Source organism: Homalodisca vitripennis, chromosome X (assembly GCF_021130785.1).
Source record: "Homalodisca vitripennis isolate AUS2020 chromosome X, UT_GWSS_2.1, whole genome shotgun sequence".
Classification (NCBI taxonomy): Eukaryota; Metazoa; Arthropoda; class Insecta; order Hemiptera; family Cicadellidae; genus Homalodisca; species Homalodisca vitripennis.
The window spans coordinates 92124173-92141399 of NC_060215.1; the positions used below are offsets into that span (position 1 = coordinate 92124173).

The window sequence follows — 17227 nt, forward strand, 5'->3', positions numbered from 1 at the left end:
GTAAATGATTCACACCATTTAAAAGACAATATTGGTTCTAATGTGTATAACACAAGGAATAATAAACTGATTGAATTTCAATACTTGAAACAATCATATTCTTTTACTCCAGAAATTATATAATCAATTTGTATCTTGTAATTAAATTTATATGTTTAATTCTAAGCTTCTAAAAACCCAAATATGAAGCAAACGTGCAATTGTAAACTCTGATAATGTTTTTGAATTCTTAAATTATCTACGTATGTTTTTAATAAAAGACAGTGTAGCTAATTGTTAATATATTTTGACATGTAGCAAAATATCACATGACTTTAATGGCTGTAAATCACTAACATTGTCAAATATTTTTAAAGATTCAGAAAGCAAAATTAATTTTTTTATCTGCATAGAAACTTCCTGCACCTGTTTTGACCCTGATGATTTTAGCTCTACTGGTAATTTGGCAATAGGATATTGCTTCTTACAGTTTTATTTTTTTCTTATATTAAGTTGAGTGTTCAACCCTAACCTTGTCCATGAGTGCGGTAGGAGTGGACAGCTGCTCCAGGGTGGCCAGCTGCTGCTCTAGATAACCTATAGCGTCCTCATAGTGACCCATGTTTAGCCTGGCGATGCCCAGGTTACCAAATGCCTGTGCCTCCACTGCACTCTCCCTCAGTTCTTTGGCTCGCTCTAGTTGCTCTTGGTAACATTTGATGGCGTTAGTGTAGTTCCCAAGTGACATGTGGACTGCCCCTAAATGTCCATGGGCACGACATTCACCCTTCAAGTCTCCCATCTCTTGCCGTACTGTCAGCTCCTACATCCAACAAATCAGCCCAAAATCAATAAACTTCAAATCATATTTAAAGATGTGCTTAGAGTTTGAGTATAATTGCAAATACATTAGTTATAGCCATTCTTGTATTTGGGATTCTTAGAAAAGTTAGTCTAATGTTTTTGGAGAGTTTCTTGTAAAGTTCATTTTAAAAAGAAAGTACAACCCTTTGAGTTGTTTTTAATTACAAAAAAAGCATAGTAATCATAACATTTAAAAAACTAATATCTTCCATAATCCATCACCAAGAGTGAGCAAATAAAAGTAATAGAGATTTTAAATTGTTTTTATGAGGCTAAACTCAAAATAGCCATCAGTATAATTGACTCTTAAAAAAATAAGTGTTAAATAAGAAGCCACATTTAAATTCAGGATACAACATATAATAAAAATGTTGCTGATTATTAAAACTCTACATGAGACATCAGAACGACTTGCATTGGTTATAAAATATACAGCTTTTTATACTAAATATAAAATTTTTGTAATATGTTAGAGTGGTATTTATACAATGTATTTATTTATGTTATTTATTTACAGGAATAACACACCAAATCTCTAATTTGATTATATATTCTATAGTACATAAATCAATACATTAAACACATTTTCCAACACTTTTTAATATCGAAGAAAATAAAATGCAAAAGGTACAAGAATATTAACCCTTTCAAATGCAATTTGTACAGTAAGTACAATATTACAATACTGTGTATAAAATTAGATCATAAATAAGAGGAATGGTATGAAATTAATTACATTGTATTTATTGTAGTACTAGTTGTAACAGTTGCAACAGGATATGCTATTATACATAGTTGTATTACATTAAATACACTTTTTAGGAACAAAACACAAAATATCTACCAAAATTTTTTTCGTCCTTGCTGATCTATGACTATATGGCACAATCCTTTGTTGACATTTACATTTAGCATCATAAACAGAGGCTTAGCTCACACCATATATGCAGACATAAACAAACAATGCACACCAACATCTCTATATTGAATTACAAATAAAACACAAACAGCCATTGTGAAATAGTAGTTTTACAGTTTATGATGATAATTGTAAACTATGTAGACACTAGCTATTAGTTTGACATATAGTGAAAAAGTCATGGTGGATAGCGCCAACGAAGGATAGTACAGACAATTTCATGATATTGAGAGACCTCTAACAAAGGATAGGAAAGGGAGGAAACAGGATTTTTCCGGACATTTGCCATCGTTCAGTGAAACAAGAAAACAGTAACACTACGTTTCGAGATCTGCAATCTGATCTCTTCTTCAGGTAAAGAACTAACCTAATACATAATTACAAACTAAGTTAAAATTAGAATAGTTAGATAGGAAAGGGTTAAAACTGGAAGTGCCACATCTGTCATAAAGAATTGAGAGTGATTTTTCCCGCAGGCTGGCATCAAATGATAGCATTTATTACCTGTACAGTATAACGACCCAGAACTTCGGATAGCTTTATAAAGCACCAAAAGGAAAACTCCTGTTCAATTTGGATAATTTTGCGATGTCTCAATATCTGTATTTTTTTAACACTTGCAAAGTGCTACACAAGTTAATTTTTAGAATCATTTAAACAGACATATAGCCATACATTTTGCACTTGTTGTTTATTACATTCATGTTATTTATTGTATTTCTTGCTGAAGTTCCTATTATTTCTTACTTATTACTAATTTATACATGTTTTGTACACTGCTTTTCAAATTTTAGTGTAGTATTGTGTCATAGTTTGTATTATGTTATTTGTTACTATTATTGTTCTTGTTTTACATTATTGTTATTTAATTTAGATTTTATTATTGCTGATATCTTTATAGTCTGTAAATACAGTTTATAAAGAAATCAATAGCAAAATTGCTATTCATTTCTTTTGGAAAACTTAGTCATTGTTAAATATTTATTTAGTAATTATAACATATCATGGCCACTCAATGTTGTAAACATTCTCAATAATTTAAAACATAATGAAAATATAAATAAACATTTTTCTTGAACACTGTGTCCTCACAGATATCATGTTCACTTGGTGAGGCTCTAATGAAATATTTAGTTAATAATAAATTCAATGCAATTGAAGCTTTAAAACTGAGTTTGGTGTAAACAGAACAACTTTTATTATAATGTGGTGTATGCAGGAAAGCACTATATATATATATATATACATTAAGAAACCAAATCCTAAACACTTAAAGTTTATATGACCATAGAACTCACCTGTGTATGGTAACCTAATGCTTTGTCGAAACACCTCAACAGCCGATTTCCAAGGCCAAGAGCTCCATAGGCTGTAGCCTCCAGACCTCTATCTCGGCCTTGTCGCGCGAATGACAACTGCCTCTGGTACATCTTGAGAGCCTCCTCTACATCACCCATCTTGATGAGTACATCACCAATGTTTCCGAGTGCTCGAAACTTGCCAGGCAGGTGCTTTGTCATGTGTGCTATAGCTGCAAATCGACCAGGAGTACTCATTATTAACAATTTTTTATAGCTCTCAAAACCTATCTATTTTAATCCACAACCATGAAACATTTCCGAAACTATGACCAGTGTCTCAGCAATCAGTCCTGTACTGGCATTATCTAACCATTAATTGTGTCTACTTAAATGGTGTTACTAAATAAACAGCATGCCATCCTCGTGTCATTGTATTCATATATTCAGTTGTCTTTTAGTCTTCAATGTTTGATGAGTTGTTCATTATTATTTATTTATTAACATAGGAAGAAAAAGTACAATAATGATTGCAAAAAAATGTCTGCCATGAATAAATTTGAGTGTATTTTACAGTGGCTTAACTTGATAAAAATAGTGTTTTACCAATTGCTTGAAGGTTCTAATGTTTAAATTTAGAACTTAACCTCTCACTGAATGCCTACATCATTTCCAAACATAAACTGAACCTTTCAACATGTAGTTCAACTTAAAAGTAAAAGTACTTTTTAAAGTAATTAAAAGTAAAAATATTAAAAGCAACAGACCTATACTGGGTACAGCAAAAACCTACGTGTCACTTAAATCTGGGCAAGCTTATGGACGTTGATCTACCGTTAGTTTGAAGCAGTCACAATAGTTTATGCCGACGACAGAATGTTTTTCAATATTTGACACTCTTCAACATTTGACACATAACTCTGTCGATGTTATCAACTTGGTTTAAGGCAAATGGGTTCTTAATGAATTATAGTAAAACCCAAGCGATATAATTTAGCTTCAGAGGTTTTCCAGAACAATTTAGTGTAGAAAGTGTTAAGATTTTGGGTGTATATATTGATCAAAAACTTTCTTGGTAATCTAATAATACATTTCAGCTAAATTGTCTCGAGTTACATTTTCACTACGTACAATCTGCTTATTTTGCTTTCTTTCAAAGCATAATCACTTGTCATATCTTACTCTGGGGTAACAGTAATCAAATTAGTAGGATAATGCTACTACAAAATAGTTGTTAGAGTAATCACAAATTACTGTAATTGGATGATTAGACATTACAGATTCTCACAATTGGATCATTACAAACATCTATTAAAAAATTACAATTTTAACCCTCTCCCGCTCGCAAGGCATGAATCGGCACGGCCACGACATAGCCACTGCAGCCTAAACTGCACAGATCGGCACGCACTGCTTTATCTACTAGAGCCGATAAGTGCTGCTCTCGAGTAGCAATAGTTTGTACTACTACGGGTTGTTTGCTATCAGGAGACCATTTACTTTACTTTTACAGTAGATTTATTCCATTATTTTGCTATTTATATTAGTTGTGTGGAAACAATGGCGGGTTGTAGTCGTACACTTCGTGACAGTGAAATCGATCTCGTTATTAGTAGTGATTGCGACGATTCAAGTGAGTGTAGTGATGTACCAGAGCTTTGTGAAGTGGTTGGTGGCATTGAGGATGTAGTTCGGAGTGATCACAGTGGCAGGGGCAGTGACGGCGAGCCAGACAATGACCTTCACCAAGTAACTGCGCAACAAACAACCCGGCGCCCAGCTGTCCGTGTGCCCCCCTGGTCTCGTACAATCAACTTCATTGAACCAATATATAGTAAAATAATGAATATATATAATTATAGTTAATTACAATGACAGAACGTATGTAAGTTGAGGCGCTGCGTATTTTGACCGAGCGCGACCGGCAGAGCGAATTAATTGAGGTTACAAACACCGTGAGCGCCTGGAAACAATGCGAACGGGAGAGGGTTAAACTGTCATAAACCATTACATTTTGTACATGCTACTATTTAAAAAGAGTGACTTATCCACCCATCAATTACGACAGGACACCCACAAGAAATAATAAATGTATTGATACCCCTTTTAATAGACTGTCAAAAACTCAAAAAGTTATAAGGTACTAGGTGTGAAAATGTTCAACAAACTCCCTTCAGAAATAGCAGAACTACCTATAGCTTTATTCAAGAATAAGTTGTATGGGCTTTTGGTTAATTTACCATTTTATTCTATTTAGGAATTCTTTGAATCCAAAGAACTGTCAGTGTGATATTTTCTAAGATGTTTGTTATGTTAGATTAATTTATATACTGACTCATTGCTTTAGTTACGATAGTTCGTCCAAATTATTTTGTTTGCTTTTTAGAGCTTTTTTCAGATTATCTGGATTTTATTGTATGCTGGCTCTGTCCTAAGTTATTAATATAATATAATATAGCAGATCTGACTTTGTCTATTGTTTGAATGTAAAGCTTAATGACAGTAAAATTGTTATTTATTTATTTATAACTTTTAAAAATCAAAAGATACAATTATTATTGACTGGATTTTGATTTACACATCATAGCAAATCTTTGAATAATGAGAATGATTGTTTTGTAAAGAGTAAATACCTAAAAAGTATTTCTGGCACTCCAAGGCAGTCTCGAGATTGCCAAGTGCCAGATGGGCCAGTCCCAGGTTGCAGTACGCTCGGCCCATGTTCATCTTATCCTGTAGGTCCTTAGCTAAGGCCAAGTCCTGGTCATAATAGCGTACTGCCTCCCGGAAGTTTCCCAGGCAGTAGTGAGCATACCCCAAAAAATGACAAGCTTTTGCCTCTCCTTCCACATCATGCAGTTCCTACAACATTCAACAGACCATTTCAGTGATAGACAAAACCTGGAGAAAGGCTAAAGCAACAACGAAAGTTACAAAAGATCATGTTACAGTAAAATGAATGATGACATCAAATTTCAATTCTTACAGACATGGGATTTAACAAAAAGTGATGTATAACCATATATTACATATCGGTTTATTTCTAATCCTTCACAGAGTTAACACATAAGAGATCACATCCACTTTCTGAACATGAATGATGTGCAAATGCCGTTTGATAATGTTTCATTTTTGTATTATTCTATTTTACTTTCAATGGGAAATCATTAAAAAAACTGTGAATTCTTAGAAAACAACTATCTCTCAGAACATACCAATTTAAATAATTGAATATAAAACTCTGTCATTAAAAAATACACTACAAGTACCTACAGTACGCGCGCTGAAGGTTCGGCTCCGAGTCAACCGAGCGGACCTAGGCGGGGGACGGGTGGATTGCCCGATATAACAACTGTTCTGCAGACATCCGCCAATGTTTGGCCCGCTGCAGTCTGAATATTTATTGTCCCGTTTCCCTCACAGTCAAGTATTCACTGTTGTTAGAAGTGGACAAGTGGTTTAAGTGCGTTATACACAATTCATTAGTTTTGTTAGTAGTGAGGTTAGTGAATTTTGGTAGTTGTAGGGCGTAACAAATTATTTAATATTATCCTTGCTACTAAGGTTATATTACAAGTTTTATTTTGATCCATCATCTCAGTCGGTATAATGGCCCGATACGTTTCCAAAGTGGCTCGTGGAAAAACTACGAAAAGCCAGGCTCGAGAAATTATATGGAGGGTTAGTGAGTTCATGGCAAATGAGTCGAAACTATCTAATGATGAACGAATCCCTATAAATAAATGTTTAGAAAAAACTGCCGGCTTGTGGTGTTTCAAAGACACTATTAAGGAGATTCGCCGTGAAAAAAAAAATTATGGATTCTTCCACTGAAGGGGAGTGTTCGTTCACTACTCCTAAAAAATACAAAAAAGAAAATAGTAGAACTAGACGACTTTGATAAATGTGTTGTTCGAAGAACCATCCATGAATTTTATAAAACTGATAGTTGTCTGCCAACTCTTCAATTGTTAAAAAACAAGCTGAATAAAAAACTATGAAGGGGGTTTAACTAGCCTCCGAAAAATATTAGCATCATTAGGTTTTCGGTGGCAAATTTTGATTGAAGCTAGTGACATAAGAATGAAACGTATAAACTATTTACGAAGTATAAAACAAGCGCGAGCAGAGAACTCTCCTATTGTTTACATTGATGAAAGTATATAGTATTATCATCTCATGTGACTGAAAATGGATGGAGTGACGCCAGTCTTCAAGGTTTTAAAAAGAAAATAAGTACAGGCGAGAGGGCCATAATACTACACGCAGGGGGTGAAATGGGGTTTATTCCTGGAGCTTGCTTAATCTGGAAAGCGGGGAAACGAGCGAAGGAGATTATCATGATCAGATGAACCATGCGAACTTCATGACATGGACAAGAACTCAGCTCATTCCAAACTTACCAGTTAACTCTCTAATAATTATTGATAATGCCACCTATCATAACGTCCAAGTTAATAAAGCACCTAATTCAGGTTCCAAAAAAGCAGAAATGATCAAGTGGCTACAAGATCATGGACTGCAGTTTGATGCAGTGTCACTTAAACCCGAATTGTACAGTTTAGTAAAACAACATAAGGCTGTATTTAAAAGATTTGCATTTGACGATTTGTTAGAAAACCACGGACACAGCGTGGTTCGCCTTCCTCCGTACCATCCAGATCTAAATCCGATTGAGAATATTTGGGGAATAATAAAAAATTATGTAGGTCAAAAAAATGTTGTACATAACATTAAAAATACCATAGCGTTATGCAAAGAGAAGATAGACTCAATAACAAAAGAAGACTGGGGAAAGGTGTGTAAGAAAGTTGTAAATTTGAAGATGAATATTATGAAAAGGAACATTTAATTGATGATACAACAGAGAGATATATTATTAGTTTAAATGACTCATCTGACGGCAGCAACAGTGAACAGGATGCCAGCGAAGAATCGGAAACGGGTGGTGAAAATGGAAATAATTCGCCATTGGCAACTCTATTATAGGTAAGAACAGCTTAGTAAACAAAGTAAAATCTAGGAAAAATACTCTTTACCACGCCGATTTTAAAATAACGGATTCTACATTTATGCGTTGAGAATTTAAATTCTTAATTTGTATTGTTAGACGTTTAGTAATTTTACGATTTTTAATCACTAATAGATTTATGACATTTTATTTATTATCTGTCAGAAAGTCAATTAATATACAATGTATTGCTAAGGTAGTATTCGAATTTGGAATTGAATGCTACAATGTAATACGGTTTAATCCATATATAACCAATGCCTCTATGTATAGTGTATTCGTAGAAATGCTAAAAAAATCATTTATTGTCATGCCACATAATTAATAATTAAGTGTTTCATAAACACGATTCTTTATACAACAGTGTTTCGTATTCATTCATCTGTCATAAAATTAGTTTATAAACAATACACCCCAAAACACTTTCTAATCGAATATAATACAATGAAATTCAACATAATTTCATGAAAGTTTAAAACTTTTAGTTTATCACAGATCACCACTATGGCCTAAAGTGTTTTTTTTTTTTTTTCAGAAAAAAACTATTGCAAAGTGATTCAATGTTAAACTTTCAAATGGTATTGCCGTGTTGCATTTACGTGAATGGGCCATAAACTGTAGGGCAGCGGTGTCGGTGATACATTCCACTTCAGACTAAGTTACGGCTAACCTAAACTATGTATCTGAAAAAAGTTAAATCTAAAATTAACTTCAGTTCATTCAGAAAAACTTTCCCGCTGGTGAAAGTTTCCTGACCAAATAATAAAAAAAATCCTCACATACAAACTTTTTTGTATCACAATTTTGGCACAGTTAATTTTAAAATATATTTTATTGAAGAAAAGTAATAAGACATTGAAACTTAATACATCCATTAGCATTGGCATAAATAGGAAAATAGATCTGCGAAGTTTCAGAATTTTATTTGTACAGGAAGTTGGTCTAACCATAAGTTGATTGTCGAGCGAGAATTAAACATTGCCGTCCGTGACGGATCATTGGAGGGTCAATGTTTTTATTTGGTTAGTAGGGCAACGACAGGGCCGAACCTTCAGCGCGCGTACTGTACTGTACTATGTAAAGTAAAATATGCACTTTGCGAGAGGTTGCACATCACCAAATTGCAGCATGTATTTTTTTAAAGATATAAATAAATAATTGCTTATACATAAAAACAACCTAAAATTTAATTTATTGAAGTATGTCTATGTCACTGAAGTTTTTTAGTTCTTTCTAATTAAAATTAAACAGTTCAATTCAACTATTAAGGCAGCATAAAAACAACAAATATCAGTTCTAGGTGCTAATAAAAATGTTTATGTTACATTTATCAAAGATTTGAGGGAAATCGTACAGAGAATTTAATTGAGCTGAAGAGTTCTTGAATAAGAAGTCCTAGTAACTGATATAGTTAGTAAGGCTAAAAATAGTCAGAAAATGATGCTTTTTCAACTTAAACATGGGAAAACATTTCACCATACCTAATTAGCCTCCATGATGAGGGCTTAATGTATACTTAATTTCATAATCATATATAGCTAGAGCTTTAAAAAAATGTATGAGTTAAAAAGATATAGGCACTATTTACAAAATTAATCGTACCTGAGAGAGCATAAGGTAATTCTCGTAGTATGGCACTGCTTGGGCAAATTCGGCACGAGAACTGAGGCAGTTGCCAAGGTTGAGTAGAGCACACGCCTCACCTGCTGTGTCCTTGAGTTCTCGTGCAATGTTAAGATGTGCGCGATAGTGCAGCAGAGCCATTTCGTGTGCTCCCAGTGCTTGGTATGCGACTGCTAGATTGCCATGAGTTGAGGCTTCTGAACTCCGGTCCTTTACTTCTTTTGATATTGTTAGCTCTTGTTTATGATATTTAATGGCCTGAGGAAAGAAGATATTATTCATTATTTTACATTGCACTACACAGTAATTCAACTAAGGATTTCAACCAAATATTCTATTTAACAAATTGAATAGTGAAGGAAATCATTCCTCGCCTCCTGGTGATGGATGGGTGCTGTGATTCAATAATCGCTGAGTGTTTTATTCAAGCAAACCGGTAACAATATGACTACAGTGAACACCCAACTAAACATTTTAAATCAACTCAATCAACTAAATTAACTCATTTCTATGGAATAAAAAATTATGTAATATGTAATAAGGTCAAGCCAATTACTCCTCAGAGATGCTTGATTTAGATTTCAAATATTTCTATGGATTATGATTATCTCATATTTTCTTTCTTCACAATTTCACTTACTGTCTCAATGCTATTCACGTGAACATTTAAAACTAGCCACGTGACAGTTCCTAAAGACAGTTTTTTATTTTACTTATTCTCAGAAAAAGAACTAGAACTAGGAAGCTAGACCTACACAGCTAGACAGTTCTCCAGTCCCGGCCTGTTATAGTCACTGACAATTCTATAGTTAAACATGATTGTCAACTATTTTGATTTCTGCCTTTTTTTAAGCTGTGATCTATTGCGCTTTGTTGATCATGTATCTTTCTAAATGATGTGTCGGCATTTTTCTGCTCCTACCATTCCATGTCAAACACTGTTATTTTATTATTAATAAGTTTCTACTACATGGAAGCTTGTGTTCAGGAATCAGAAGAGTCTTCATGCTCCTGCGTATAATACCTAATTAGTATGTTTTAATCTTCAAAGAGCTGTATTGTTGTAAACATTCATTAATTTTGGAAACAACCCAACCTTACACCACTCAGACTTTCCACACTTTTAGGAATCTTCCCAAACACAGCGAGCTGAACTATCAACTAAATTTTCTTATAGTCCCATATTCTCTCTAATAAAGGACCATCTATCTCTGAAGGCTCTATCTCTATCTGCCCTCTTTAAACTTTTCAAGCCAAATTGGAAAATCAATTGTTAAGGACTGCATGGTTAAATGATAACTTGATCATGTGCGCAAATTATGATACCAGATAACCCCCAACTGTAATCTAGCCTTCTCTGAGAAAGTGGGGTGCTTCTTAGAGTGACTTTCAATCCTACACCACTTAGGCAAATAAAATTGTGACACCAAAAACCAAAGTTTTCTGGACATTTGCCATCGTTCAGTGATACAAACTATCAGGTGAATATTCACCTGAGGAAGAAATCAGAATGCAGATCTCAAAATGTAGTGTTACTGATTTTTTGTATCACTGAACAATTCAAGATTCAAGATATTTTATTGTCATTAAGCACAATACATATTATGCAATAGACAAAGTCAACATATTATATAGCCTACTTTAATCTAATCTTTAGTCTAGGCACAGTTATAGGACAAAATACAGTATTGCCAGCTAGAACTAAATAACAATAATATAAATGTAAATAAAAACAATAAAATTACAATTAAATAATTTAAAAAAATCTATACATTATGTTGCTAACAATCCTAATCTTAAATTAACAATGGATTAAAAAACTTAATGAGGTAATCTTCAACAGTGTAAAAAAGCTTTATTTTTTCAGCCACTTTGCATGGTAACTTTAAAATTATTAAGTGTAACATTCCATGCCTTCTCTGGTAATTTATTAAAATAATTTTATACTGAAAAATATCTGGCTGTTTTTGGTCTTTTTCGAGTCTGACTTGGGGGTAGATCGAGTAAATACTTTTTTCTTGTGCAGTGTGTATGAACATCTTGTCTATTTATGAAACTATTCAAATTTTCTTTTACATCAAGTAATGAGCAGTAGATGTATAAACTTGGGCAAGGTCCATAATTTGAAGTTCTTTAAAAAAAGGTGAACAAGATTCTTGTTTAGAAACATTTTTTAAAATCCTAATAGCTTTTTTTTTGCCATAAAAATATTTTTTTGGCACTGGAACTGTTTCCCACAAAGAGTCACACCATACCTCAAGTGTGGAGTGGAAAAATGCATAATAAGCAGTTATCAACATCTCCTGAGTAACAGTATTCCTTAGTTTACATAATAGGTATATAACTCTAGATAGTTTAGTACATAAATAATTAACATGATGTTGCCAGCTTAATTTACTATCTAGGATAACACCCAATAACTTAACAGAATCATTACTGTATTTAGTATTATTGTGTAGAGATAATGTTAAATATTCAGTTTTATTATGATTCACTGCCAACCCATTTGCTTTAAACCATTCTAGAGCTAATTTAAATGAACATTCTTGATCAGATTTTAAGATTTGTGAGTCTTTATTTACAGTTTTAAAAGAGTAGTATCATCCGCGTACAAAACAAATTACAAGGTAGGCTAGATGAAAAATCATTGATTGCAACAATAAACAGAAAAGGTCCCAAAACAGAGCCTTGCGGAACTCCCAATTTCACTGTTCTGAAATTGGACTTGTTCTCCCCCTGGACAACCATCTGTTTCCTGTCAGATAAAATAAGATGACAATATAATTGTAATGCTTTATGTTTTATGCCATAACTAAACAACTTTTTTAACAACAACTCATGATTAATACAGTCAAACGCTTTACTTAAATCTATCAATGTTGCAGATGATATAATCTTTTTCTCAAAATTATTTAAAATGTTTTCCACAATTTTTCCTATTGCTTTCACAGTATTTGATTTTTTTATAAATCCATATTGTTCTTTACAGAGCAAATTGTTTTGAGAAAAGAAATCATACAATTGGTCTTTTAAACAACACTCAAAAATCTTACTCAGTATGGGAACCAAAGAAATGGGACGGTAACTAGCAGGATCTGCCTTGCTGCCCTTCTTATATACTGGTACTACTTTGGAACATTTCAGTGCTTTAGGAAAAATCCCCTCAGATAACATCCAGTTGAATAGAAATGTCAATGGTTTTTACTATGTAGGGTATAATATCCTTGATGATTTTATTAGAAAACACAAAATAATCTTCACTTTTTGACCCACTCAACTTAGATACATATTTTATAATTTCAAAATTCAGTTATTACATTTAATTGGAATGTTTTACTAGCATTATTAAATCTAGATAAATAATTACTCAAAAGCTCAATAGCAGTGTCAAAATTATTTTGCTTCAAATGTGTAGTACTAACTATATTTATAAAATAATCATTAAAGTCATCAGGTTTTATTAATTTCTTCAACGCTTTCTTTCTTACAATGAATTTCCTTTTTTATTATACTCCAAGCAGCTTTACATTTATTTGGAGCTCTCATAATATATCTGTCAGTGGGCTAATCGTTTTTCTTCCTTAATTCTATTTTTATACATCTTTTTTATTTCTATATACATTTTTTTTGTGTTCAGCTTCATTTTCTGTGCCTTTACTTATCTTGAATCTATCATAAAACACTGTTACTATATTTCTAAGTTTATATAGTTCAGGTGTAAACCAGTCAACCTTTGGTCTATTTCTACTTTTGATTTTGACATCTTTAACAGGACCAAGCATTCTTTAAGTGAACTTGTTAATATTTGTATAAAAAAATCAAAAGCATTGTCAACAGTTTGAAAAAAAAGTAAGCATGCCATCAGTCAGTCTGATTCAGTCTATGTTTTCAAACCTTCAATGGCACCAAAAGACAGATCTCTCACTTTTCTTTTAAGAATATTTTTGTCTGGTACTGTATTTGAAAAATGCAACTCATAAAACTCTGTGTATATACCAGCATGATCAGATACATTTGGTTCGATAACTTGACATTTTACTTTGTTTTTGCTTAAAATTACTAACAACATTGTCAAGGCAAGCATCTTCTCTAGTTGTATCAAAAATTATGACAATACATATTAAATGATCTTAATAAATTCAAAAAAGTAAATTTTTCAGAAGAATCTTTTTCTTACATCTACATTAAAAATCACCTGTTAGTATCACAGTTGCAAAATTTTTATTTAAATATATCATTAAAGACTCCAAATAATCAAAGAAACTAAATAAAATTACTACTCTTTGGAGTACGGTTAGATGGTAAACTATAACAACATCAATCTCCTTTAAATATATAGCTGTTGCTTCCAAAACAAAGACAACACAAAAATTACTAATATCTACAGTTTTATATTGGATTTTTTCGACTTTACAAAGATTGAGCTGCCGCCCCTACAGAGTGGTTTCTCTCTACAGTAAATACTTGCTAATTGATAACCATTTAGTATATATAAATCAGATTCTTCATAAAATAACCAGTGTTCATTAAGAGTTAGGATATCACAGTCATAGCTATCTAAAAATAAGTCTAAAACATCTACCTTATTTTTTATACATTGAATGTTAAGATGAAAAAGAGTTAGGGGTTTGGATGAGTGCTGTCTGTTTGTTCTTCTATTCGATGACCGTGAAGAGGAGGCTGCACATTTCCCGTCAAGGTTTCGACAGTAGGTTGTAACATGTCTTCCGTACTGGGTTCTCCTGCGCTGCTCGGGTCCATGGGCCGAAGGAGGTCGAGTACTGTAACTTTTCACGGCCTCATCAATTTTACCAGCCAGCCAGTCCTTACCTTTGGCATTGAAATGCATACCGTGCTTCGTGTGCATGTCCTTTGTAGCAAACACTTGCTTCCACGAAAGACACATTGCCAAAACCATTGCTTAGTTCTTTTAGCACTAAATTGGTTTTTTCTTGTTTCCTTATTCACACAAGACCACTCAGCGAGATCGTACCTATTTGGTAGATCAACGAGAATTTAACCTTTTTTTCTTTCACACTATATTAATGTATTTCTAATGTATTCTAATGTATTTCACACAATGGCAAATGTCCAGAAAAATCCTGTTTCCTTCACAATCTGTCAATTGCCAAAAACAAACTTCAAACAATGAACCAAAAACCAAATAAAAACCAAGTATAAAGGAGATCAACAGGCTTCAAAATGTGGGCCAATGTTCATGAAAGGTAATTCAAGTAAGAAAGGATGATCTTTGAAGTTTCTAGATTCGGGTAAAGGAAAGTATTGAACTTGTATTAGCTATTGGTTACCTACCCCATCTCGGATTTCTGTTCCAGGAGAAAAAATAAAATTATGAGAATACAGGAAAGTAGTACAAGTCCAGCTATTTGGATATTTTCCAATACAATTAAGATTAAGGACATACACAATAACGTTTATTAAATCATACTCAATAGTGTTCTAGACATAAGTGAAGTGAATATACAACTAATAGTTGGCATTCAAATTGGTTATGGCCGTCTTTAGACTGATTCAATGAGTATAGGACTGAGTCAACTGATCAGGGTAGGTTCTGTGGGAATTCACAGGGTTAAACAGAACACATATATGATATCCAGTCGTATTTGCCATCAGGAAGATGTGCTTGGGAGATATTATATTTTAACTTTTAAGTAGATAAGATGGGTGGATCCGACAAACCTATCTGGTTTCTCCAAGATCATCAGATTTGATGCATAAACTTAGGAAAAGCAGCCTATCACATAAGACCTTTCAGGTTTATGTCCTACAGTTCTTAACAAGTTCTTATTAGGTAGATGGAATTAGGTTGGAGCAAAATATGGTTCATTCTAAATTATCTAAAGAAGCAAGCAATTATAACCCGTATTTTGATTGAAAAGCATGCCAGCTAATGTATTAATTTGGAAAAAGTCTATAAACCATTCTGCACAACCATGACAAAAATTTAAACTTTTTACTTTAGTTCAAAAATCATGTAATTTTTCCAATTAAAACCTTCAAATGCAATTCAAATTTCTGGCAGTTACAAAACATTCACTGATAATTTGTAAAAAGTTATGAGAGAAAAGATTTGGGGCGTGTTGACGGTTGCAACCAACTGACCTGCTCATAGTACCCCATGGCACTGTAAGCATTGCCGATGTTGCCATAAGCTCTGCCCATGCCAGCTCGGTCCTGCAGCTGTCGCGCAATGCTCAGGTGTGCCTGATGTAGCTTCAGAGCAGCATCATGCTCACCCAGCAGCTGGTACACTATTCCCAGGTTTGAGCAGGCCCTCCCTTCGCCTACTCTGTCTCGGGAACTCAGAGCCATGTCTAACTGACGCTCATGCCATCGCTTTGCCTGTAAAAGTTAATCATCATAAGTATATTTCATTAACATTATATGGTAGAAAAGCAGAGTTCAACTGTCACAAACAATTAAGTGGTAAAAATGCCAGCTAATACCAGAATGTAGGTAAAGGTTTAGCTTATAAACATTTTAGTACAACTCTGACAAAGGTTAGCATATTATATTAAAATAAGTTGTACATAAAAAAATAAAATAAATAAGTTTTGAATAATTTTAAAACTTAGTTGGATCTTCCTACATACCTAAACAGTAAAATTTTAAATATTGCATTACATGTATTACATGTAAACTATATGCCACTTAACTTCGATAAAATTGGTTATCATGACAAACAACAGTAGTATGGTGTGAGAATAGTATTTAGCTTGTCTTTGCTACAAATAAAAATGATTTCACACACCTTTTATGATATCACCTACCTTTTTGTTGTGCCTTTCAAAATCATGTATCTTAAACCCACAGAGAAAGTATTGTGGTAACTATTGTACCTGATTATAATCTCCTGCACAGCGCGCTGCATGGCCCAGGCCAGCAAATGCTCTTGCCTCCACAGCCCTGTCCCCCAGTTCCTGGGCTATCCTCAGAACATTCTCATGGTACACAATGGCTTGGGTAAAGTTCCTTCGGTAATGGTGAGAGGATCCCAAGTTGCTATATGCTCTTGCCTCTTCCACCTACAAATTTTCACATATTTAATTATTGTTACAATGAAGTTTCTCACATATAAAACTATTAGCTGATGCCAAGAAGGTCAAGCTAGTTTTGTTTGAAAAGAAAAGTATTGTTGCAGTAGTGTTTTATAATATTGCTTTATTTTTAAAAGCCACAATATGTGAAATCTGTTATTGTCCTTAATCTTAAAGTTGCCTAACAGTTTATGAATATTGCTCTGAATTTGGTTTTGATTAAAACATCTAATGATTTTCCTGCATTGTGCTTGGTGGTGATGTTAAAACATTGACCAGTTAGCAAAATTTTATCTTGAGTAAAAATCTTGAAAATTGTGCTAAATATGGTATATTATGATAATATTTTATATTATGTTAAAATATGATAATATTTTATATTATGTTAAAATATAATAATATTTTATATTATGTTAAAATATAATAATATTTTATATTATGTTAAACAAAACTTGGATATTTTTGTAGAGTTATT

The 17227-nt window shown here is 33.1% G+C and overlaps 1 protein-coding gene across 2 annotated transcripts in view; it reads right to left on the minus strand.

Moving 5' to 3' along the window:
• The window catches only part of LOC124369445 (tetratricopeptide repeat protein 28), a 129830-nt gene that overhangs the window by 58181 nt on the left and 54422 nt on the right, over positions 1–17227 (minus strand). For both annotated transcript variants that reach the window (XM_046827451.1, XM_046827450.1), the window contains exons 7-12: positions 16555–16740; positions 15818–16057; positions 9674–9952; positions 5694–5922; positions 3061–3293; positions 512–802 (exon numbers count right to left, since the gene is read on the minus strand). In XM_046827451.1, the coding sequence (XP_046683407.1) occupies positions 512–802; positions 3061–3293; positions 5694–5922; positions 9674–9952; positions 15818–16057; positions 16555–16740 (1458 nt within the window). The remainder of the gene's footprint in view (positions 1–511; positions 803–3060; positions 3294–5693; positions 5923–9673; positions 9953–15817; positions 16058–16554; positions 16741–17227) is intronic.